Below are 23,926 nucleotides of genomic sequence, written 5' to 3'. Positions count from 1 at the left end.
GTCCATATGCATGTCAAATTTCAGCAAACGTGCTGGGCCAGTTTTCAAGACTCCCAAATCGCAGTGATTTGCCCCAGCTTAACAAAACTTAGCCCCCTTAATCATTCGTTCAATTGAACGTCATCAATGATGACGTCCAATACAGCACTCATTCCATACTAGAGTTACGACACCTTAAGGGTTTCGCGGGATGGAATGAGTGGGAAGATGAAATAAAATTGAAAACCTATTTCTTTTGTGCATTTAATGATGGTAACCAAAGTTCTCGCAAAAATTAATACAATGTATACATATCACATGATAGTAACCATAATACTCGCAGACATGTTTTTTTTTCGAGGCCGTTTGATTAGCTACCTTAAAAAGTAGAACTTCAATTCCCATGACTATAATATTAAAAACGTGAAAAGAGCAAACAACTGCAGTGTGTCGGACATCCCCATCTTAAACACTATCGACTAGCATTAAGCCTTTTTCTGTGTCTACACAATTCTGTGTATTTTATTGAAACATCATTATAGCTTTGCGTTCAAGATAGTGTTGAATTCATTTTGCAATGCAATCAGCGCTTTGATTTTATATTACGAAATGTACTACGCAGTACATTGTGTGACGTCATTTCGGTGACGGAACACAATGGTTTTATTTACACTCTCTGGAATTTAAGGACATGTCGTTGTGTTTTTTTTATCTGTAAACTATTTGTTTAAAGCATCGAACGAATGCAAAACGTATTTCGGATTGTGTGTTCATCATGCATAAATGTAAACATAGATAGGAATACAATACAATTGTGTGGTTTGAACTAAGTTTCGATAAAAACATGGATTATTAAAGGTGAAAGTGCATATCGTTTCAAATTGTTTGTTATAAACTTTGGATTAAAGTAGTCAACTTATTGTTACAAACATTGGATTAACGATGTCATTTATGTAAGCGTGACGTTTATACTAAACTAAGTTTTTTTATAACTCTTGTGAAAGCTGAAATTGAGTCATCAAATTTCGCTACAAAACGGTGTCAGTTGCAATAGATATTTTAATGTGCTACGTGAAATTATAATTATGTTTGATTATTTTGTTTATTTGTTACGCACTTTATGCTGCTAATAATGTGTTGCTCACGGCAAGCCTTGCCGTGTAAACCTTTCTTCAACTCGTCGGACAAATTCAAGTACACGTGAAACTTACATTGTATTTTATTTTTTCTGTGTATTTGATGATGGTAACCAAAGATATCACAGAGATTTTAATATACATGAAACTATTTCAATTAATGCTATTTTGAGAAGTCCGTCACCACTCTATCGTTTGTTATTGTTTATATCATACTATTTTGCTCCTGTATATAAACATTTCTCGAAACCGGCTTTCGCAGTGATTCTCGCCAGCTTAACGAAAGTTAGCCCCCTTTATCATTCGTTCGATTGAACGTCATCAATGATGACGTCCAATACATCACTCATTCCATACTTCGATAACCTGAGACCGAAATTCTCCAGATTTGAGGCAACGTCGCCTGGTGGAAAGTTCAGTATGCTTAGTGAGGATATAGGAAGCGACTCCCCCTCCGGTAGTGATGTCGACGATGACTTTGACCACAACATTCTGCGTCTGGAGGACTCGGATATTGAGGATCTGCCGCCGTCGCCGACGAAGCCCGCCGACGGTGAGGCTCTGTCGCAGGATAGCATGCCGCTGCCCAGCCCACCGGATATGAATAGCGAGTATCTACCGTACGGGGGTAAAGAGATGGGGCAGATCTCGCAGCTGTCCCCCAGACAGAGTATCGCCTTTGATAACAAGGAATACGGTATTTGGGTTGTGGGTACATAGCACATAATTATTTATTAAGATCAAACAACATATTTGAATTTAAACTTAAATGCATCTTTAATTCATATTTATTTGAACCCAACGCCACTATTTTTTTTATTTTTTTTTTTGGGGGGGGGGGGTTGGATTCTACTCCTGTGTCTTGACACTTCGAAGCGAGCCCTTATCACCCGCGTCATGCGAAAATGGATCTTACACACACATCCGCGCAGTCTGATCTGGAGCTTCTCTGTCCCCTATAAAGCAACGCAAAACTCCATGCTCTAAGACAAGGCTCTTGTTAGAGGCTAGCGTATATCCCTATCAAACTGGGCGACGGCCCGGGCTTGTCTTGAGCTACGCTGGTCGAACATGACATAAGACTCATTTTTGCATGACGCGTTTCGTGACATCTCTCAGACAAATGCATCGCTGAAATTTAAACTGTGCACATTGTTTTAGAATATTGTCTGCCGAACTTATAATTATGATAATTACATCATAAAAGAACAGGTGCACTCAATTCAATTTATAAGAATATAAAGGTCATCGTCATACACATACATAATTATACACTTAAAACATGCTTTTCAATTTAATACAAAACATACATCATTTCGAAGAAATATCAATTAGAAAAAAGTATATCTTGTATGCTTGGTCAATGCTAAATAACTAGGTCTGAAAGTTGTTTGTCTGCACCATATTGACGAGAAACAAATGTAAATAAAGAACATTATTCAAATTTGTGTAAGAACCTGACTGTCGTATTTCGTGCTGAATCAGGACGGCGTTACCTCGATGACAGAAACTGATTTATGACGCTTAAAGTAAAGGTTTTCTTGCAGCGTTCCTTATATATTACCATATCAGACATAGGAAAGTGATACTTAGAGAAATGTGTTCGTGATATATTAGATTGTCAGACATCCTACTTTGAATCATTATATAGGAGACTGTAAATTTACGATATGTGTATGGTGTAGTTGGCTCTAGTACGTACTTTAGCCAAGCGAAGATAAGAAGTATTCTTCAAATTAAGATTTAAAAAATAAAATATTACGATATATGATTTCCTTATGACCTGTTCACTCCCGGAACGTTGCTACAAAACAGTTGTGTTATTTACGTGCCATCATCGCATTACATGATACCACTGACGGTGTAAACAATTATAAACTAAAGGGTCACTTTTTGAGTTGTTTATTTTATATCACTGTTATATGCCTTTCATCATCTGTCCTTTCTTGCCAACATTGACGTGATACATGAGAACTGTATAAAAATGAACATAAATTGTGTCATATATTCATATTCGGTTTTGTTCATGAACATGTTTCATGAGGAAATTAATACTTGACAACAGTCCAGCTACACCATATGATCAACGGCATGCGAATATGGGTATTATGCCATATGCGCGCAGTCTGGTCATAAGCTAGCCATCCTGTACGGTACAAAGTCACGCAAGGTTTAATGGCCTCATATAAGAACAGAGTAGCTCCTGACCAGACTTAGTGATTGCAGAGGCAGCTTTGGAGCTACGCTGGCTGCAAATGACATAAGGCCCATGCTCGCATGACGTTTCTCATAGTTTGCTGTGTGTGTCTGTGTCACTCTTCAAAATAATCATCTCACCTACACAGGTACCCTTATTGCCATTACCGGGTCCCCGTCCCCCGGCGGCCCCTTTTCCAAGCACAGCGTCAATCGGTTTGTGTTTCCGCCGCCGGATGCAAGCCTGATCAAGAGGGAACTCGTCTACCCCAGGTTTGTAAACATGTTCAACACTATAGTGATATGTAGCCAAGAAAAGGAAATTTGAGAGATAGAGGAATATAGGAGTCACTCTGTCGGCACGTCGGCATGAGATATGTTAGTTTGTTGAATGACCTACTAACATCTTTCTAAAGTGATCATATTGAACTTAAAATCCATTACCAAACCATGTTTATGATTTTGTTGTGTCAAATATGATAATGAATAAAACTCAGAAATATACACTATGAATAGGTTGATTTCAACGTTTTTTTATTTGTTTACAGCGTGCTGCTATTGACCGTTCAAATGCGGTGACCCCAGCTTAAATATTTGTTTATTTAATTGTTCTTTGATGTATAGGCAAATCGTCATTTGTCTTCACTTAAAAAACGTCTGAATGGTAGCTATAATATATCTCAGGAGGTAAATTATTTCTTTTTTAAGTTAAGGTTTTTACCCAGAAGTTTAGTGAATATAAGCCCGGGTATAATTTATGTATTTATCGTTTCAAAGCGCTGAGCATCCGGTTGAAGTAAGTTCTGGCCGCTCAAGGAATCTGCTGTCACCACCGCCCGTGGGCAGCTTTAAGTCGCGGGAGCGGAAATCAAGCACTTGAAAGCGGGAGCGCAACACGAGCGGCAGTGGAGCCGGAAATGGCGTCGTCAGGAGAGGGCAGCGGCTTTGGAGGCCCAGCGGGAGCGACGACTTAGCGGAAGCGACCGCGAGCGGAGGACCAGTGAGACAGAGAGGGAACGGAAAGCGAGCATCGGCAAAAAGGGCGGAAAGCCCCCGAAACAGTAAGTGCGAAATCGGGATCAATATACGACGTTATTAAACTCATTTATGCTTAGTGGACTCTCCCATCCTTCTAAATTGGATCAATTTATTTCCAAAATAAGGGATGTCTAGTATAATTATTTCTTATTTAGAATATTTTTTTTACAGAAATTCCTTTAAGCAAACAGCGCAGACCCTGAGGAGACGCCTGCGGCGTCTCATCTGGGTCTACGCTGTTTGCCAAGGCCTTTTTTCTAGACGCGAAGCATAAATGGGTTTAAGGGACTGTCAGAAAATTACATCCACCAGAGCACGAAATACGCATCGGGCAACTAATCGAGTAAGGTGATGCACGTTGTTGTCGGCTGCCGTCGTCATCGTCCATAATAAACTGAAAAAGTGTCTGCATCCGCATTGCGAATTTTTAACGAAATTTGAAAAGAGTGTTCATTTTTGTAAACAATAAACTTAAACCATGACAATCAATGGATTGTATTTCTAATAGAATTTCACTTTTTGATACTCCGTGTAAGCGTGCAAACCATTTCGAAAGCCAATGCTCGTGTAAGCATGTAATTATTTTAGAAACTAATGCTCTTGTATGTATGTAAACCATTCCAGAAGCTAATGCTGTTGTAAGCATGTAAGCCTTTAGAAGCAAATGCACCTGTAAGCATGTAAACCATTTCAGAAGCAAATGCTCTTGTAAGCATATACAACCATTTCAGAAGCAAATACTCTTATAAGCGTGCAATCCATTTAAGAAGCAAATGCTCGTGTAAGCACGGAAACCATTTCAGAAGCAAATGCTCTTGTCAGCATGAAAACCATTTCAGAAGCAAATGCTCGTTTAAGCATGTAGACCATTTCATAAGTTTATGCTCGTCTAAGCATGAAAACAATTTCAGAAGCAAATGCTCGTGTAAGCACGGAAACCATTTCAGAAGCAAATGCTATTGTCAGCATGAAAACCATTTCAGAAGCAAATGCTCGTTTAAGCATGTAGACCATTTCATAAGTTTATGCTCGTCTAAGCATGAAAACAATTTTAGAAGCAAATGCTCGTGTAAGCACGGAAACCATTTCAGAAGCAACTGCTCTTGTCAGCATGAAAACAATCTCAGCAGCAAATGCTCGTCTTTGCATGTACACAATTTCAGAAGCTTATTCTATAGAATCCTGTCCAGAGTGAATGCAATATCATATTTGTGTCCCGATCGTCGTGAGATGATCGATTCCACTCATTAATTTATTGTATGATTCAATTTGTTAGTTTAAAAATACGTTTCTGTTGATAGGAAATAACAAAAAAATCATAATGAATATTCAAGCCTTGCGTTTGTGTTAAAAAACAAGCCAATTATGTCTTCATGTTTAGACATTATACAAGTTTATGACAGTATAAGGGCGACAAAAGATTATATCAAGATGATTTGTACTGATGTTGCAATTAATATGCAGTTGAAATTGATACACGGATAATTTAAATTGTAACTGTTTGCGAACAAGACTGTAATTTTATACGCGAATCCAATACAGACTGCGTTAATTGCTTTTTTTACATTCGTGTGCGCCAGTATAGAATGTAAATATAAGATGATGAAAATACGCATGCAGATGCCCGTTACTGTGCGTTGTAAACCCGGGAGAGTTGTCGTAATAATTTAACTCATTTATGCCTAGTGGACTCTCCCATCCTTCTAAATTGGATCAATTTATTTCCAAAATTAGGGATTTCACGTGTATTTATTTCTATATTTAGAATATTTCTTACAGAAATTCCATTAAGCAAACAGCGCAGACCCTGATGAGACGCCGCATCATGCGGCGTCTCATCTGGGTCTACGCTGTTTGCCAAGGCCTTTTTTCAAGACGCTAGGCATAAATGGGTTAAATATTCTAAATAAAACATTTCATTGAGTTTCGTTTGTAACAAAACAAACCTAATTATTTTAATAATTGTAAATGTATATCAATACATTGTATGTCTGCTTTCATAACGAATACGACACTGTTTCCTTTAAAAATGTTTACCGTATTTCTAATTTCGAAAGTGTTATGTGTGCAATGAATGGCGTGCTTCAATTCTTAGGTTATCACGTTATTTAGGTTCTGTGAAGTAACCTAGACACGTTTATTTTCAATGAAGGTATATTTAGCAAACTCAATTATAACAATTTAAACGTAATTTTCATTTACAGTTTACTGTTTGTTAGAGGTTACATTTACCAACACACAGGGCAATGGTTGTGATTTCAAACTGAGTTCGTGTGAATGTTTATACTATCCGTTTGTGTTTAACATTTCATCCAAACTTTCGGGGCTAAATGCCTGTAGGTGAAATGTCGTTGCAGATTAACATGTGCAGTCCGCACAGGCTCATCTGGAACTTCACTTTCTGCCTTTTTTTGTTCAAAGGAAGTATCTTTTTTTAAGCGAAAAAACATTTCAGCCGGAAAGTGTCGTTGTGTTAAGCCTTTTGGGACGACACGTTTCGCACGTTTCCCAAAGCGAACTTTATTTTATATTATATTTTGCAAATTACTACGTTGGTTCATTTTAAAAACTCAGCGTAGTTATTCGCGCGTTTTTTTTTCTCAATCTTGGTAAATGGTTATTTGTAGTTGTTTTACATTTACTTATCGTCAACACGTTGTCACTACACTAAGCGATTCACCTATATTGTATTTTTCAAAATTTAGCATGACTGGTTTATTACGAATTTACATAACATAGTAAATATATTTGATTACATTATGTTATCGCGTCGTAGTATATAAAGTATTCGCCTTGTGAAATCGATGTATTGAGTTCGATCCCCACTCGTGGAGTGTTCTTTAGATCTTAAGCCACCAAGACTGCTTTTTGCAGGATAAGGACTCAGTTGTGAATCAATTAGAAGTAAGCTACGACGCAATTGAGCTATACGAATAATATAAAACTTGTTACTCACATATTGTAGTTGACCCGCGTTATGCTGAAATGAGTCTTATGACATATGCGGCCAGCAATCATATAAAACTTGTTACTCACGTACTCACGTGTTGTAGTTGACCCGCGTTATGCTGAAATGAGTCTTATGACATATGCGGCCAGCAATCATATAAAACTTGTTACTCACATATTGTAGTTGACCCTCGTTTTGCTGAAATACGTCTTATGACAAATGCGGCCAGCAATCATATAAAACTTGTTACTCACATATTGTAGTTGACCCGCGTTATGCTGAAATGCGCCTAAAGGCACATGAGGCCAGCAATCATAAAACTTGTTACTCACATATTGTAGTTGACCCGCGTTGTGCTGAAATACGTCTAATGACATATGCGGCCAGCAATCATAAAACTTGTTACTCACATATTGTAGTTGACCCGCGTTGTGCTGAAATACGTCTTATGACATATGCGTCCAGCAATCATATAAAACTTGTTACTCACATATTGTAGTTGACCCTCGTTATGCTGAAATACGTCTTATGACATATGCGGCCAGCAATCATATAAAACTTGTTACTCACATATTGTAGTTGACCCGCGTTATGCTGAAATACGTCTTATGACAAATGCGGCCAGCAATCATATAAAACTTGTTACTCACATATTGTAGTTGACCCGCGTTATGCTGAAATACGTCTTATGACAAATGCGGCCAGCAATCATATAAAACTTGTTACTCACATATTGTAGTTGACCCGCGTTATGCTGAAATGAGTCTTATGACATATGCGGCCAGCAATCATATAAAACTTGTTACTCACATATTGTAGTTGACCCGCGTTATGCTGAAATACGTCTTATGACATATGCGGCCAGCAATCATATAAAACTTGTTACTCACATATTGTAGTTGACCCGCGTTATGCTGATATACGTCTAATGACATATGCGGCCAGCAATCATATAAAACTTGTTACTCACATATTGTAGTTGACCCGCGTTATGCTGAAATACGTTTTATGACAAATGCGGCCAGCAATCATATAAAACTTGTTACTCACATATTGTAATTGACCCTCGTTATGCGGAAATGCGCCTAATGACATATGCGGCCAGCAATCATAAAACTTGTTACTCACATATTGTAGTTGACCCGCGTTATGCTGAAATACGTCTAATGACATATGCGGCCAGCAATCATATAAAACTTGTTACTCACATATTGTAGTTGACCCGCGTTATGCTGAAATACGTCTTATGACAAACGCGGCCCGCAATCATATAAAACTTGTTACTCACATATTGTAGTTGACCCGCGTTATGCTGAAATACGTCTAATGACATATGCGGCCAGCAATCATATTAAACTTGTTACTCACATATTGTAGTTGACCCGCGTTATGCTGAAATACGTCTAATGACATATGCGGCCAGCAATCATATAAAACTTGTTACTCACGTACTCACGTGTTGTAGTTGACCCTCGTTATGCTGAAATACGTCTAATGACAAATGCGAACAGCGTTACTCAAAACCAGGCTCCAGACGACCCTATGCATATATGGCATAAGACCCTTCTCGCATGACGCGTATCATATCGTCTTTCCCCCATATTCTTCTTATTACAGTCTACACATGATGATGCTGTCCGTATTCTGCGTTCTGAGTATAATGTCCGGAGTATATTGTGCCTCGCTGACAGGGGAGACGACTGTGAATATAGTTGTGTTTGTGCCCAAGAGTTATCCCTACAACAACTCGACGGTGATCTGCGCGAAAGACAAGACCTTAAAGGTCATCAATGCAGAGAGCGTCAATTGGTTTGGTACGTGCGAAGCAGACACTGTTAAATAACACTCTTTTTTGTATTAACGTTTCTCTCATTAAACAATTTAATTCAATGTATGTTCATTATACTATAATATATATTCAAAATTATTCAAACATTATAATGTTAAGAAAAATATTAATGATAATAATAATAATAATAAATAATTTATTATTATTATGAAAATAACATATTAAAAATATCTCATCCGGGATTCGACATTGTTTTAAGATTGTGAGCGAGGCCCACCTTAAATTATTTCATTTTTCGGCGTAAGTTATTCGATACAATTGCACTGGATTGTATGTACGTTTCTGTCAGTAAAACTCCACGAATAATCAAACATATTTATTGAAATATATTATACTCATCGTCACTATTTCAGTGTCAAACGAACCCATTCTTCACAAGTTGAACTCCACCCTGTGTAACGACGTGACCTGCAAACACACGTGTGACGAGAACACAGGGGAGTGCATATTTCGTCATGGATACCAGAAGAACGCGCGCGGTGACTGCATAGGTAAGTTGTGAATAAGTGGAATTATGATGATGATGACGACGATGATGTTGCTGCTGCTTCAATTATTAGTGATTATGCTAATGTTAATTACGAATATAAATGTATGCTATGATGATGATAGTGATTATGCTGCTGCTTCTGCTTCTAATGATGATGATGATGATGATGTTAGTGTCAGGGATCATTATGATGATGCTATTGAGAGTGACTATGCTGATAAAGACGTCGTTGACTACGACGTGTACATACGGTAGTGAAATGCAGCCAGGTTTATTTAATGTTTCTTTTTAAGTCTATCACGGGCAAATACAGCCAAGCCAATTGCCATGATCTTTTATTACCAGACATCAATGAATGCCACACGGGACAAATGCAGTGCCCAAACCCAAATCGGGCTGCCTGAACTCGGAGGGCTCGTACGAGTGTCTGTGCTCCGAGAAAAGCAACCTGTACTGGTATCAGGGGCAGTGCCTGGACTGCTCGGACCCATGTCCTCAGGGGCTGTACGAGTATCAGCCATGTAACCAGGCGCAGGGACTTCCCCGGATATGCAGAAGTATGGAGGAGTTGTGTAGGCTTGTTAAATTCCCGCAAGCAAAGCTTGAAAAGGGTTGTGTTTGAGTCACTTTCTGTCGGTTGGTCGGCTTGTGTGTCTGTCGAGGTAGTCCGTCCTTATTAAAAGGCATACGTTTCTTTTGCGCAATCACTAAGAAAAATCGATTTTTGCAAGACACAGTTCCACGCGCAGTTACTCATGATTTGTCTGCCCATAACCTTTACCCATGGACATAACTGTCGTGCACAATGTTATTCCGCTGAGAAACCTACGTTAACGTCCTCAGGGCACTAAATTAAAACTTGAATTATGTTATCTCCATAAGAAAAGTGTAAATGTTGATATTATTTTCACGTGATTTTTTTCGACTTGTAAATGTTGGCATTCTTTTCACGTGAATTTTTCCACTTGTGACTGAGTTATGTCCCCTTGCCATTTTTATGACTTCCATGTCTGTGACTATAAGGGGGACATTTTAACGAGGTTTATTGTCGTATATTTGATAAATCTAGTACAGATTAATGAAACATGTTTCAGAAAATGGACATCTATTTCACAAGTAAAACTATACAATTATTTATTTGCATTATTGTTGCTGGGTTGTTCGTTTTACCGTAATGAAAGAATACCAGTTTTATGTGATGATATTTTATTTCGTCTTAAATCCTATACATAATGTCATAATTATAATAAGATTCAAATATCGCAATTAAAGTCATTACTGTCACACTTTTTACTAAGAAGATTGCGATTTGTATGATATTTCTAACAATTTAGCGAAATGTTCGAAATGACTTTTAAATATTCATTTGCACGATTTCAAGACTGTACTCAGTTTTGCGGATCGAACTTCTACGTAAAGGAGCCCTGTACTGCACGTAAAGATGCCGTCTGCTTGATGTGCCAACCGAAATGTAACGGAAGTCGCGAGTTCGAGTACAAACAATGCAGCTCCATGCAGAACAGAGAATGTAAAGGTATAACCATATTTACAAACATTTAATTTAAAACATTTTGTCGTTCCCAAATTCAAACATGTTTTACAAAATGTGTTTATTTACATGTCGTTCTCATAAGCTGTGCTTCACTTGAGGTAGAACTTTCGATGTTCATACAAATCACAAACATTGTTTGTTTATTTACAAAAATATACGAGACTCTGTAAAAATGTCGATACAGGTTTGTCAATACTTGACATACAGTTTTGTATGAGCTAATCATTTATATGACCAATACACGAGTGACAAATATCGCCTCCTTGGCGCGAGAAGGTACGATGTGACATTGAAATTAGAAGGCACATGGTACCTTTTAGCATCAGTGAGGCGATATATGAAACAAAACAAAACAAAAAAACTTCAACATACAAATTAAACTGCACGACTTCAAATGCATGATTTAAAATTGTGAATTGCTTATCAATCAATAGAACTAATAAAGTTTATGTTTATAAGGTTTAAATACACAAGTTAATTATTAAATGATTTTTAATGTTTTAACTCATGTTTTGGTCAGTGGTTTTGAATGCAAACTTTAAAATCGGTAAACAATGTTTTAGACATGAGTTAAATACATCTAATAAATGTCAGTTCATACACGCCTACTGTATAATTGCAAAAATAATTAGCAGTCCTATTGAAGCATCAATTTCTTCAGACAAATCCAATTTGCGGATGCCGAGCGTCACCGGAAACGTGGTTCTGGACGACAGAGACACTTCCGGCGTCTCCCAGGACAATCTGTACACGTCGTTCGCATACAATCCCGTAAAGAACAACCAACTCAGCTTTCTGCTAAAGAAAGGGGTGGCGGGTACGTAGGCCATATTAAAGGTGTGGCCAGAACCTACGCAATATTTAAGTGTTGGCGGGTATCCTATGTCTATCTGATGGTGTATTATTTCATATTTTCGGCATGAAGATGGCATACTAATTTCGTCGTTTGAATTCATACTTCAGCGTTTGAGTGAGGACGGTTCATGAAACATTTGTGAACATAATTTTTCTTCCTAGGACTGATTCATACATAAATAATAGATCTGTTTGCTATAATTTATTTGCCCAGGTCTGGGATCAGAGATCTGGGTGGACATTACGCTCCTGGACGCCCAGCCCGTGATGATGTTCCGACCCGTGGACCACTCCCGCGTGTTCACCCCCGGGGAGTTCCCGTGACCCGGGCAAATCCTCAAGAAATACTGCCCCTACCCCCTGCCTTATCAGTATGAGTACAAGTTCATCAAACATAATGTAAGTGGAGAAGGATCTATTTCAGATTGTATATGCATCACACATAAAGAATTCTTCTATTTTAATCATTTAGTTGGCCTCAGCGGCTCTGATTTGTTTAAGAACGTTTACTACAAGACTTACACCACTAATTGCAAGTATAATGTAACATTTCACCCCTTGGTGTTGCAAAATATTGACTGCAAGACACAAATAATTGTAGTAAGTTTTAATATTTGCCACTGGATTTTTCAGAACGTTTACTACAAAGGGGACACCAGTGACGGACTGAACACTCTGAAGCCGTGCGACAGCAAACCGGAGAGCTTCCCGAACGTGACCGAGGCCCGCCGCAACTCGATATTCTGTACGAAGCCCGGCATCCTCAGTGACGCCTTCTATGGGATCAATCCCGAGGACTACCGAACCACACAGTCAGTCTGGGAGGAGTACTCGGAGAGGTTGGTACTTGCTGTAGGCATTTCCGGAAAACAAATCAGCCGGGTGTATGGAAAACTCTGCACAGTCTGCAAAGCTAATCAAGGACGAAACTTTTTGCTTTTAAGGAATCACCGGGACTAAAACGTCACGCACATGCATTAAGCCCAGTTTTCCCAGAACGATGCTCATATACGGCAGATTGGCGCACTATGGGGTTAATACAGTGTACACAGAAATGCTTCATAATATGTTGTTGTTTATATTTCATTCGAGTCAATGAGACACTTACAGTGTTTTGTTGTGATATAAAATGTCGCCGTTTATCATAAGTACATCATGTTCATTTCTACCAAATCTAAACACATATGAGACCCTCTCTCAAAAGGGGCTTAATACACGTGGTACACTTTCCGCAAAAAAATTTCATTAAATGAGACATCCTTTAATAAAAAATCCATTAAAGTTGAAAGTGTCGTCCCTGATAAGCCTGTTCGAACACTTCGCAAATGCATTAAGCCCCGTTTTCCCATTATGCGTTTCATATGAATTATGTAACAGTTACAACGACTTTACTTGCAGGTGCCGCCGACTGCACGAAAACTGCGAGTCGTGTTCCAAGAATTGCTCCAAGCTACTTCCGCTGGACACCAGGCCGGAGTGCCGCGTCTCCGTCGCCGACGGCACGGGGGACTCTCCCCGACTCCCGGCTTGCTACTCGTGCTGTATGAAGACCAGCTGTACCGACCCGTGCCGGACATACCACAACCACCAATGCCCGATGGTCAGGTATGGAATTTAGGCGTTGCGTAGTGTGTTGAGAAGATTTTGTCAGTTTCTTTTGTCAACTTTTTTTCCCAATTATTTATAGTTTGTTTGGACGAATATATCAGTTTATATCATGTTTTTTCTCCAATGATGTATAGTGTGCTCGGTCGAGTATATCAGCTGTTATAGCTTTTTTCCAATTATTTATATTGTGTTTGTGCGAATATATCAGATTTTATCTTTTTTCCAACGTTTGTTTGTGTGTAGAGACGAGAGAGTCAGTTTTTATCAGTGTTTTCTTTACTTTTTGCCAATGTTTTATAGTGTGTTGGGACGAGTACATCAGTTTGTACCTGTTATCCACCGTTCTTTCGATTGATTTATTGTTAATACTTTGTTTATAAATGTTTGATACATCTTTTAGCAGTTGTTTACTTGTATATTCACTCTTGTTTTAAGATGATTTTTGTTCGAAAACATTTGTAGTTTGTAAACAGATAGCACGTGTTCCAAGTTCAATACTGTTTAACCCATTTATGCCTCGTGGACTCTCCCATCCTTTTAAATTGGATCAATTTATTTCCAAAATACGGATGTCTAGTATATTTATTTCTATATTTTGAATTAATGCTTACACAAATCCCTTTAAGCAAACAGCCCAGACCCAGATGAGATGCCGCATCATGCGGCGTCTCATCTGGGTCTACGCTGTTTGCCAAGGCCTTTTTTCTAGACACTAGGCATAAATGGGTTAAGTATGACTTAAGTTTTTGTTTGTTAATTATTGTTACATATATTGCGTTTGCTATTTGTTGAGCTAAATATATAATTCTTTTATTACGCAGCGAATAGTCGTTTTATGATATTTTCCATCAACCACCATCGTTTTGTGATATGAACAGTTAAGTTCAAATTATTAATAGGAGGTTTTGCGGATTCCGATAATGACGTCACGTTTGCGCATGCTCAAATTTTGGCCGTCAAAACTGCGGCCATTCTGCTATTGTTTGCATGTGATGAACCGCATCGGTATAAGGTTACAATCATATTCGCGACCCTTTTGAAGAACAAAAAATACTCAGAACTTGAAATTCGTTCAGATTAAATTGAATCCAATGAACGAACACAAATAAGGACGAAAACAAACAACAAATTAATTGAATTTATGTAATCAACATATAGAAACTGATTTGAACCTATTTGTCTGTAAAAACTTACCTTGTTGCAGATTAACTAAATCCTCTTGATAAATGTAAATGCTTTTATTTAATTGTTCACACCAGTTTTGACACTCTTTGTTTTAGCATTTATATCCCAGTGTTTAATTGCCCCTTTGTTTATCACAAACCGATTATCTCGATATGATCGTATACTGTCCAGACATTTACTAAGAAAACAGTGCGTAATAAACCCAGGGACCTATACTTGTATGACTATGTATGGGGTCTCTGCATAAACCACATGTGTCTGGTCATTAAACACAATTTATGGTACCTTAACCTCCATGTCATCTCTGAGCATATTAAGTCTAAAACTTAACAGTTGCTTTAATAAAATATTTGAACATATTTAAAAAATAGACATTTGTCCTAAATGGATTAACAGCTAGGAACTATTAAGTATATATATCAGCCAGTTTAAACATAACAATCAAGTGTTTAATAACTATACATTTAAAATATTTTACAAATTTACTGCTACACAATTAACGTATTTAACGGGTACCTGCAAATGTAAACTCTTCTATAATGTGTAAAGATCGTGTGTTACTGCAGTATTCGAAACATCATCATGAAAACATGCCATCGCGTTTGGTCATTATATACGGATATAAAATACTTGCGTAAAATAAATTAAATGTGTAGATTTATGGTATCATAAAATGCTAGATTTGTATCGCTCATTATCACTAGTTGTGTTTTGCTATTAATTCTTGCCTTAGTGTGATTGTCGGCGTGCCTTTTAAGCGGGTAAAACCTGTAATGAATTCACCGTTCCAAGTCGGTGACCGCAGTCTACAATCATCTCTATGTTTAATGACGTTAAGTCATATGCATTGTCGAGTATTGTATAAGCAAATTGGTCACGTGTCATATCTACAAGTCTATATCAGACGGTAACGCTTATTTCTTTACTGATAATGTTTCTGGCGTTTCAATTACTATATGACATCCGTTAAAAAAAACTGGGCTTAATGCATGTTTGTAAAGTGTCGTCCCAGATTAGCCAGTGCAGTCCGCATAGGCTTATCAAAGGCCACGTTTTCCGTGTACACTGGATTTTCGTTGAGAAAAGAATTCATTTTATCGAAAACATGCCCTAAAGGCCGAACGTATCGTCCCAGATTAGCTTGTGTGGACCGCACAGGCTAATCTAGAACGACACTTTACGCACATTTATTTAGCCAAGTTGTTCCAGAACGCAGCTCATAAATGATAACTGTTTATGCGCATTATGTTTCCAGATGCCAGGTCGGTAACCTGGTCCAGTTCCAGCTGGTTCCGGTGTACCAGAACGCGGACACGTACTACTGCCACGTGGAGCCAGCCACCGACCATCGCATCCTCACCCTCGAGTACAGCGTCATCATCGGCACCCAGGGGAAGATATTCCTTAAGAAGCGGCTCGACGTCCTCACTGACGGGGAGTGGGTGAAAAAAGGGCGACTTAGAAAAAGGTTTGTCGTGTAAATCTATTTTTTTTTTATTGTACATTAATTTGGAACATATTTATTTAAGCTCTATTGCATCGAAAGCCTAAGGCGTATTGAACTGATCTCGAGTCCGGCTCCTGGGTAGACCAGTACTTGAGTCCGGCTCCTGGGTAGACCAGTACTTTGTGTCTTTAGGTGGGATATAAAACACGCTTCACAGTAGGGATCTAACCCATAACTTCCCGGTCGCAAGGTGCCTACCATATCTACTACGTCATGGCGACCTATAATTGCATATTATTCTGCATGGTTTAATTATTGTTAATTTGCGGTCGGACGCAAACGCAATTCAAAAACCATCTAACTTCTGCTTATTATATATTATCACATTTAATGGAATTACATGTACTTAATTATAGCTATTAAAGATCTCCAAGTTTTCGTCAGCATCTTAAACCGTTGGCCTTTTGTTTACTTCAATGACGCCATTTCTTACACGCACAATCAGCGCAGTTTACAATGTTAGCGTTGTATTAAAACGTAACTTCACCGTTTGCAATTACGTTTCTCTCCAGCGATGCGATCATTTACGTGGAGCTCGATTCCCTGATTCGTGACCAGCCGAACCTCGTGACGGTACGTCAGGTCAGCCCAGACCGGGTATTCGTGGACGTAGGTCACTACCGGGCCCAGGGCGTGGCCCTTAGCTCCAGCGTCATCAGCGAGGACTCCGCGTTCATTCGGCCCGTAAAACCGTTTGGAATCAGTCAGAAACTTTTCGGTGAGTGCTGCGTTTGAACTGTTGATAATCTAAAATTATTTTGAAATAGTTTTAGCCTGTTATATACAACAAAGAAGGTATAACATATACTAAAAATAGCCGCGCTCTTTGGAAATCGGTCTTAATGTTTGTGCGTATAGTATTGTCACTGATTAGCATGTGAAATCCGCACAGGCTCATCAGGGACGATACTTCTCACTTTTATGGAATTATTCGATTAGAAGTTTAAACGAAGATCCAGTATAGGCGGAAAGTATTATCCCTTTGTAGCCTTGCTAAATGCGCATGCTAAGCTGGACGACACTTACGCAAACACATTAAACTATGTTTTCCCAAAACGCGGCTCAATTACGTTTAAGAATGTTCTATTTTCGCACCAGCCCAAAGGAACTGTGAGGATACTGATCTGGATGGCATCATTGTCGGCAAGGACCTCCAAGATCCGAACAATGTTCTGCGTGACCTCGTGCCAATCAATCTCGGTAACGGGACGTTCCAGGTGTCCAACAAGACCTCGAGCACAGCCATGGTGGGTATCAACCCACACTCATCCATCCTCAAGGCGATATTCAAGCCGACGAAGGTCGATGTGACGGCCAGTATGACCATGAACGGAACCCATTGGATCATCACGATATTGGGGCGGGTGGAGAGCTGCCCAGGTAAAATACTAGGAAAAACTTTTTGTATGGCTGATGTTTTTTTTTAATGGTTATAAAATGTTGAAGATGTAAAAACAAAAAACAAATAACACAATTTAATAAATACATGTTAAATGTAAAGAGTTTTATCGTGCAATCAGATTTATGATTTTCACACAGTTATTCTGAAATGCATTATTGTAATATTCCCAACTTACTATATCTGCAAGGGTTGTAATTACAATAATTAACCGCTGGAAGGAGCTTGCCTAAAATCCCTCATCATCATTCAACTCCTGATTCCATTATTCAATTTCCTCCTTTATTAGCTCCACTTGCCAAAGGCCAGCAGAGCTTATGTCATGGTCCTGTGTCCGTCGTGTGTGCGTGCGTGCGTCCGTGCGTGCGTGCGTTAACTTTTTCTTTAAACATCTTCTTTTCCTAAACTACTGGTCCAATTCTGATGAAATTTCTCAGGAATGTTCATGTGGTGAACCTCTTTCAAATTTGTTCAAATTTGACCCTGCACCAGGGGGTCAAAAAAATTGAAAATTTGCTTATATAAGGCCTATTTTGTGCAAACTTTAAAAATCTTCTTGTCCATAACCATTGGGCCTAGGGCTACCAAATTTAGTATGTAGTGACATCTTATAGTCTTCTACCAAGTTTGTTCAAATTATGCCCCTGGGGTCAAATTTGACCCTGCCCCGGGGGATCAAAAAATTGAAAATTTGCTTATATAAGGCCTATTTAGTGCAAACTTTAAAAATCTTCTTTTCCATAACAATTGGGCCTAGGGCTACCAAATTTGCTATGTAGTGACATCTTATAGTCTTCTACCAAGTTTGTTCAAATTATGCCCCTGGGTATAAATTTGACCCTGCCCCGGGGGGTCAAAAAATTGAAAATTTGCTTATATAAGGCCTATTTTGTGCAAACTTTAAAAATCTTCTTGTCCATAACCATTGGGCGTAGGGCTACCAAATTTAGTATGTAGTGACATCTTATAGTCCTCTACCAAGTTTGTTCAAATTATGATCCTGGGGTCAAATTTGACCCTGCCCCGGGGGGTCAAAAATTTGAAAATTTGCTTATATAAGGCCTATTTTGTGCAAACTTTAAAAATCTTCTTGTCCATAACCATTGGGCAACGGGCTACCAAATTTTGTATGTAGTGACATCTTATAGTCCTCTACCAAGTTTGTTCAAATTATGCCCCTGGGGTTAAATTTGACCCTGCCCCGGGGGGTCAAAAATTTGAAAATTTGCTTATATAAGGCCTATTTTGTGCAAACTTTAAAAAAAATTCTTGTCCATAACCATTGGGCGTAGGGCTACCAAATTTAGTATGTAGTGACATCTTATAGTCCTCTACCAAGTTTGTTCAAATTATGCCCCTGGGGTCAAATTTGACCCTGCCCCGGGGGGTTCAAAAATTGAAAATTTGCTTATATAAGGCCTATTTTGTGCAAACTTTAAAAATCTTTACGTCTATAACCATTGGGCCTAGGGCTACCAAATTTGCTATGTAGTGACATCTTATAGTCCTCTACCAAGTTTGTTCAAATAATGCCCCTGGGGTCAAACTTGACCCTGCCCCGGGGGGTTAAAAAATTGAAAATTTGCTTATATAAGGCCTATTTTGTGCAAACTTTTAAAATCTTCTTGTCCATAACCATTGGGCCTAGGGCTACCAAATTTGCTATGTAGTGACATCTTATAGTCCTCTACCAAGTTTGTTCAAATAATGCCCCTGGGGTCAAATTTGACCCTGCCCAGGGGGGATAAAAAATTGAAAATTTGCTTATATAAGGCCTATTGTGTGCAAACTATAAAAATCTTCTTGTCCATAACCATTGGGCCTAGGGCTACCAAATTTGCTATGTAGTGACTTCTTATAGTCCTCTACCAAGTTTGTTCAAATTATGCCCCTGGGGTCAAATTTGACCCTGCCTCGTGGGGTCAAAAAATTGAACATTTGCTTAAATAAGGCCTATTTTGTGAAAACTTAAAAAATCTAACTGTCCATAACCATTGGGCAACGGGCTACCAAATTTTGTATGTAGTGACATCTTATAGTCCTCTACCAAGTTTGTTCAAATTATGCCCCTGGAGTCAAATTTGACCCTGCCTTGGGGGGTCAAAAAATTGCAAATTTGCCTATATAAGGCCTATTTTGTGAAAACTTTAAAAAATCTTCTTGTCCATAACCATTGGGCCTAGGGCTACCAAATTTGGTATGTAGTGACATCTAATAGTCCTCTACAAAGTTTGTTCAAACTATGCCCCTGAGGTCAAATTTGACCCTGCCATGGGGGGTCAAAAAATCGAATATTTGCTTATATAAGGCCTATTTTGTGTAAACTTTAAAAAATCTTCGTGTCCATGACCGTATGGCATAGGGCTACTAAATTTGGTATGTAATGACATCTTATAGTCCTCTACCAAGTTTGTTCAAATTAAGCCCCTGGGATCAAATTTGACCGTTCCCCAGGGGTCACAAAATTGAACATATGCTTATATTGGGCCCATTTTGTGCAAACTATACAAATCTTCTTATCCATAACCATTGGGCCTATTTCTACCAAATTCGGTAGGTAGTGACATATAATAGTTCTCTACTTAGTTTGTTCAAATTATGCCCCTGGGAACAAATTTGACCTTGCTCCAGGGGTCACAAAAATGAACATATGCTTAAATAAGGCTTATTGTGTGCAAACTTTAAAAATCTTCTTGTTCTTAATTATAGAGCCTAGGGCTACTAAATTTGGTATGTAGTGATGTCTAATAGTCCTCTACCAAATTTGTTCAAATTATTCCCCTGGGCTCAAATTTGACCCGGCCCCGGGGCTCACAAAACTGAACATGTGACGTTTACCAGTGGAGATTACTGCGGCCGTTTGGCTGTGACCAACAACAACATCAACATCTTGAAAACATGAGATAAAACCCTGTCATTTAGTGCCATTTTAGGCCAGACTGCTTACAAAGGCGTTGAAGTAAGAACATGTGTTATGAATGTTTTTCTTACAAATTGAAAAAAGTCGGGTTTTATTTAAATATGTCGAAAGTGACCATATATCCGGATGAAAATATTTTGTATGACATGTTAATTTCATGTCTTTTTGTAGTGTTTAAACCAGTTTAATAATATATTATTGATTTTAAAAACACAACTTCCATGAACATAATTATTTCAAGAAAAGTCAATATATGATACTGCATGGTAAGCTCAAACTTTGTATCCAAGAGAAGGTTTTGAAATTAATGAAGTGCAATGTTCTTAACTATCGTATATGCTGCTTTTTAATAACTAATGATTCATTGTTCCATTTGTGAATCGTGACTCATGAATTGTAGATATGATTGAAAATTGCTCAAAAATCCATATATATTTCTGACCATTTTATAATTTTCTTAATATAAGTTATGAATTGATCTTAGAAGTCAAATGTATTACTTAATTAAATACATTTATAAATATAAAGAAAAATCTTTAGATTATCATAATATTCTCAGGCCTTTTGGTCTTTGGGATGTGTGGGTTGATGAGCAATTTTTCCTTTTAGCACAATGATTTCTACCCTACCTGATCATTTCCTTCATATTCCATTTTAATTTAATTGACGTCTGCAACCTCTTTCAAATTGGGAAAGTCCAAAATGTGTCGTTAGGTAAAGGGTTAAGGCATTTTGATTCCTATGGGTCTTGTGAATCTGTTTCAAATCAAATGTGTAGATTTGATCTTCAGCATCTAAAAATATGTGCCATAGAAAGAACGCCAATATCTTTTGTAGAGATAAATGTACCTACGTTATAAGCAAACGACCTGTGCAACAATTCCCGGGCTTTTAAGTCTGTTTAGTTAACACGGTAGTAACTTTTTCCATATATAAAAATGCTCACCCTTCCAACTTTAAACCCCCAGTGGGACGAGGGATAGAAAGAGAAAGTCACATGCTTGAGTACATTTCAACCCATGCGCATTGCACGTTTTTTTGCAAAGAAAAAACAGTGGAGCGATACAGGGCCATCATGGCCCTCTTGTTATAATAGCTCATAATATGCTCCACGTGTGTATTCAGACATTATTCTGTTCCCCACAGGTGTATTCAGGCATTATTCTGATCCCCACAGGTGTATTAAGACATTATTCAGTGCCCTACATGTGTATTCAGACTTTATTTTGTTCCACACAGGTGTATTCAGCCTTTATCCAGTCCCCCACAGGTATATTCAGCCTTTATTCTGTTTCACATATGTGCATTAAGCATTGATTCTGTACCCGCAGGTGTGTTCAGCCTGAACGTGTCGGACTACAGCTACCTGGAGCACCCCTGGTACCAGTATGACGTCGCCGTCCAGTGCCCCAACACGTTCAGTGTTAACGTGTCCGTGCCCAGAGGCGACCCCCGCTCCCTGTCTAAGGACGTGCAGGTCCTCGTGCGGGACGTAGAGGGCGTCAAGATCCTCGTCGTCCACACCGTGGGTCTGCAAGAAGACTTCTCCTCATGTGAGTCCACGTTTCTGCCCCGGTCCCGTATTCATTAAACAATTATAAGATTTAAGACTAAGGTTTTAAAACAATCCTTAAAATTGAAATTTCCAAATAATTCTTCAATTTTGAGTTAAACCTTGCATAAACGTCCTTAAATTATGTTTTTCCTGCACTGAATGAATCGTCCACTTTTTTCATATACGAATATCATCTTTCATGTATATTTTATTTCTAATGTTATTTATGATACTTTTTAAAAAGAGTAACCATATTTTGATACAAATTACACAAAGCAAGCACACATTTTACGATAATCGACATATGACCCGTCTTGTGAATGGGTCTTATGCAATAATATTCCGAAGCGGACCCCTAAACCAGCCTGTGCATCCACACAGTTTGGTTCCGTTACCGAAACCACAAGAAATTGTGTGACTTCATAGCGGACAAGGCAGGTCGTACATGGTATACGACCTATTTTTAATCTCCCCCCAAAAAAATTGGGGCAGCATTTAGTCGCCGCTTCGTCTGTCGGTGCGTGTGTCCATCCGTCCGTGCAGAATTTTTGTCCGGGCTATTTCTCAGCAATTAATGACCGGAATTCAATTAATCTTTATGGGAAGCTTCACTAACAAGAGGAGATGTGCATATTATCAGCCGGTTCTAGTCAGATGATTTTTTTTCACAGAGTTATGACCGTTTGAAATTTTCCATTAACTGTACATATAGTTCAATTCTTGTCCGGGCTATTTCTCAGCAACCAATGACCGGAATTCAATGAAACTTTATGAGAAGCTTCACTACCAAAAGGAGATGTGTATATTATCAACCAGTTATGGTCCGATGTTTTTTCACAGACTTATGGCCCTTTGAAATTTTCCATTAACTGTGCATATAGTGCAATTCTTGTCCGGGCGATTTCTCAGCAACTAATGACTGGAATTCAATGAAACTTTATGGGAAGCTTCACTACCAAGAGGAGATGTGCATATTTTCAGCCGGTTTTGGTCGGATAATTTTTCACAGAGTTATGGCCCTTTGCAATTTTCTATAAACTGTACATATAGTGCAATTCTTGTCCGGGCTATTTCTTCACAACAAACTGACTTGAATACAATGAAGCTTTATGGGAAGCTTAACTACCTTGAGGAGATGCGCATGTTATTAGTGGGTTCTGGTTAGATGATTTATTTAGAGAGTTATGGTCCTTTGAAATTTTTAAGTTGCTAAACAATCCATCGTATTATTTTGTCCAAAGTTATGCCCCTCAAGACGTTTCCTTTTTATCTGAATATATAGTGCAATATTCTGACAAAAAAACTTTTGGGGAGCATCACCCGTCTCCGACGGTTTCTTGTTACAATACGCGGGTCACATGATATCGAACTTTATTTCTAGACACGAGTCATACTGAGCCATCAGAAAAGTCAGAACTTGAGAAACAAGTTGCCAAAGACAAAGAGAAGACACACCCAGCGCATTTCTCCATTCTGTTTATTGCGGTTGTCGCTGGGGCAGTGGTCCTTCTCCTGTTTCTTTTGTGCTTCGGCGTTGCCTGGGAACAAGGTAAATAACATGCCGTATGTCATAAAATGCTCTTGTTTTAAAATAATTATCACATTTGAAATAGACGTGATACTTCGGTTGGTTTTAAAAATCTTTTATTTAAATCTATTTTTATAATCTTGAACGACACTTTTCGCACATGCTTTAAACCATGTTTT

At 38.4% G+C, this 23,926-nt stretch overlaps 1 protein-coding gene and 1 long non-coding RNA gene across 2 annotated transcripts in view; both read left to right on the top strand.

The window, feature by feature from the left end:
• Nucleotides 1–1,749: 1,749 nt before the first annotated feature.
• On the top strand, nt 1,750–4,227 carry LOC127835135 (uncharacterized). Its single transcript, XR_008028373.1, has 3 exons — nt 1,750–1,812; nt 3,461–3,584; nt 4,089–4,227. It is a non-coding gene; the product is annotated as an uncharacterized LOC127835135 (long non-coding RNA).
• Nucleotides 4,228–4,238: 11 nt separating this feature from the next.
• Nucleotides 4,239–23,926, top strand: part of LOC127835134 (uncharacterized) — a 30,722-nt gene continuing 11,034 nt past the window's right edge. Inside the window, exons 1-14 of the mRNA XM_052361436.1 lie at nt 4,239–4,372; nt 8,917–9,113; nt 9,502–9,639; nt 9,984–10,195; nt 11,020–11,172; nt 11,852–12,007; nt 12,260–12,444; nt 12,679–12,884; nt 13,444–13,650; nt 16,094–16,306; nt 16,858–17,063; nt 17,444–17,725; nt 21,996–22,217; nt 23,601–23,768. Of these exons, the coding sequence (XP_052217396.1) occupies nt 13,589–13,650; nt 16,094–16,306; nt 16,858–17,063; nt 17,444–17,725; nt 21,996–22,217; nt 23,601–23,768 (1,153 nt within the window). The 5' untranslated portion in view covers nt 4,239–4,372; nt 8,917–9,113; nt 9,502–9,639; ... (4 more) ...; nt 12,679–12,884; nt 13,444–13,588. The remainder of the gene's footprint in view (nt 4,373–8,916; nt 9,114–9,501; nt 9,640–9,983; nt 10,196–11,019; nt 11,173–11,851; nt 12,008–12,259; nt 12,445–12,678; nt 12,885–13,443; nt 13,651–16,093; nt 16,307–16,857; nt 17,064–17,443; nt 17,726–21,995; nt 22,218–23,600; nt 23,769–23,926) is intronic.

This window comes from Dreissena polymorpha, chromosome 6 (assembly GCF_020536995.1).
Source record: "Dreissena polymorpha isolate Duluth1 chromosome 6, UMN_Dpol_1.0, whole genome shotgun sequence".
Lineage (NCBI taxonomy): Eukaryota > Metazoa > Mollusca > Bivalvia > Myida > Dreissenidae > Dreissena > Dreissena polymorpha.
Note: the sequence above shows the minus strand (reverse complement) of the source record. Positions and strands in the feature narration are given on the sequence as shown.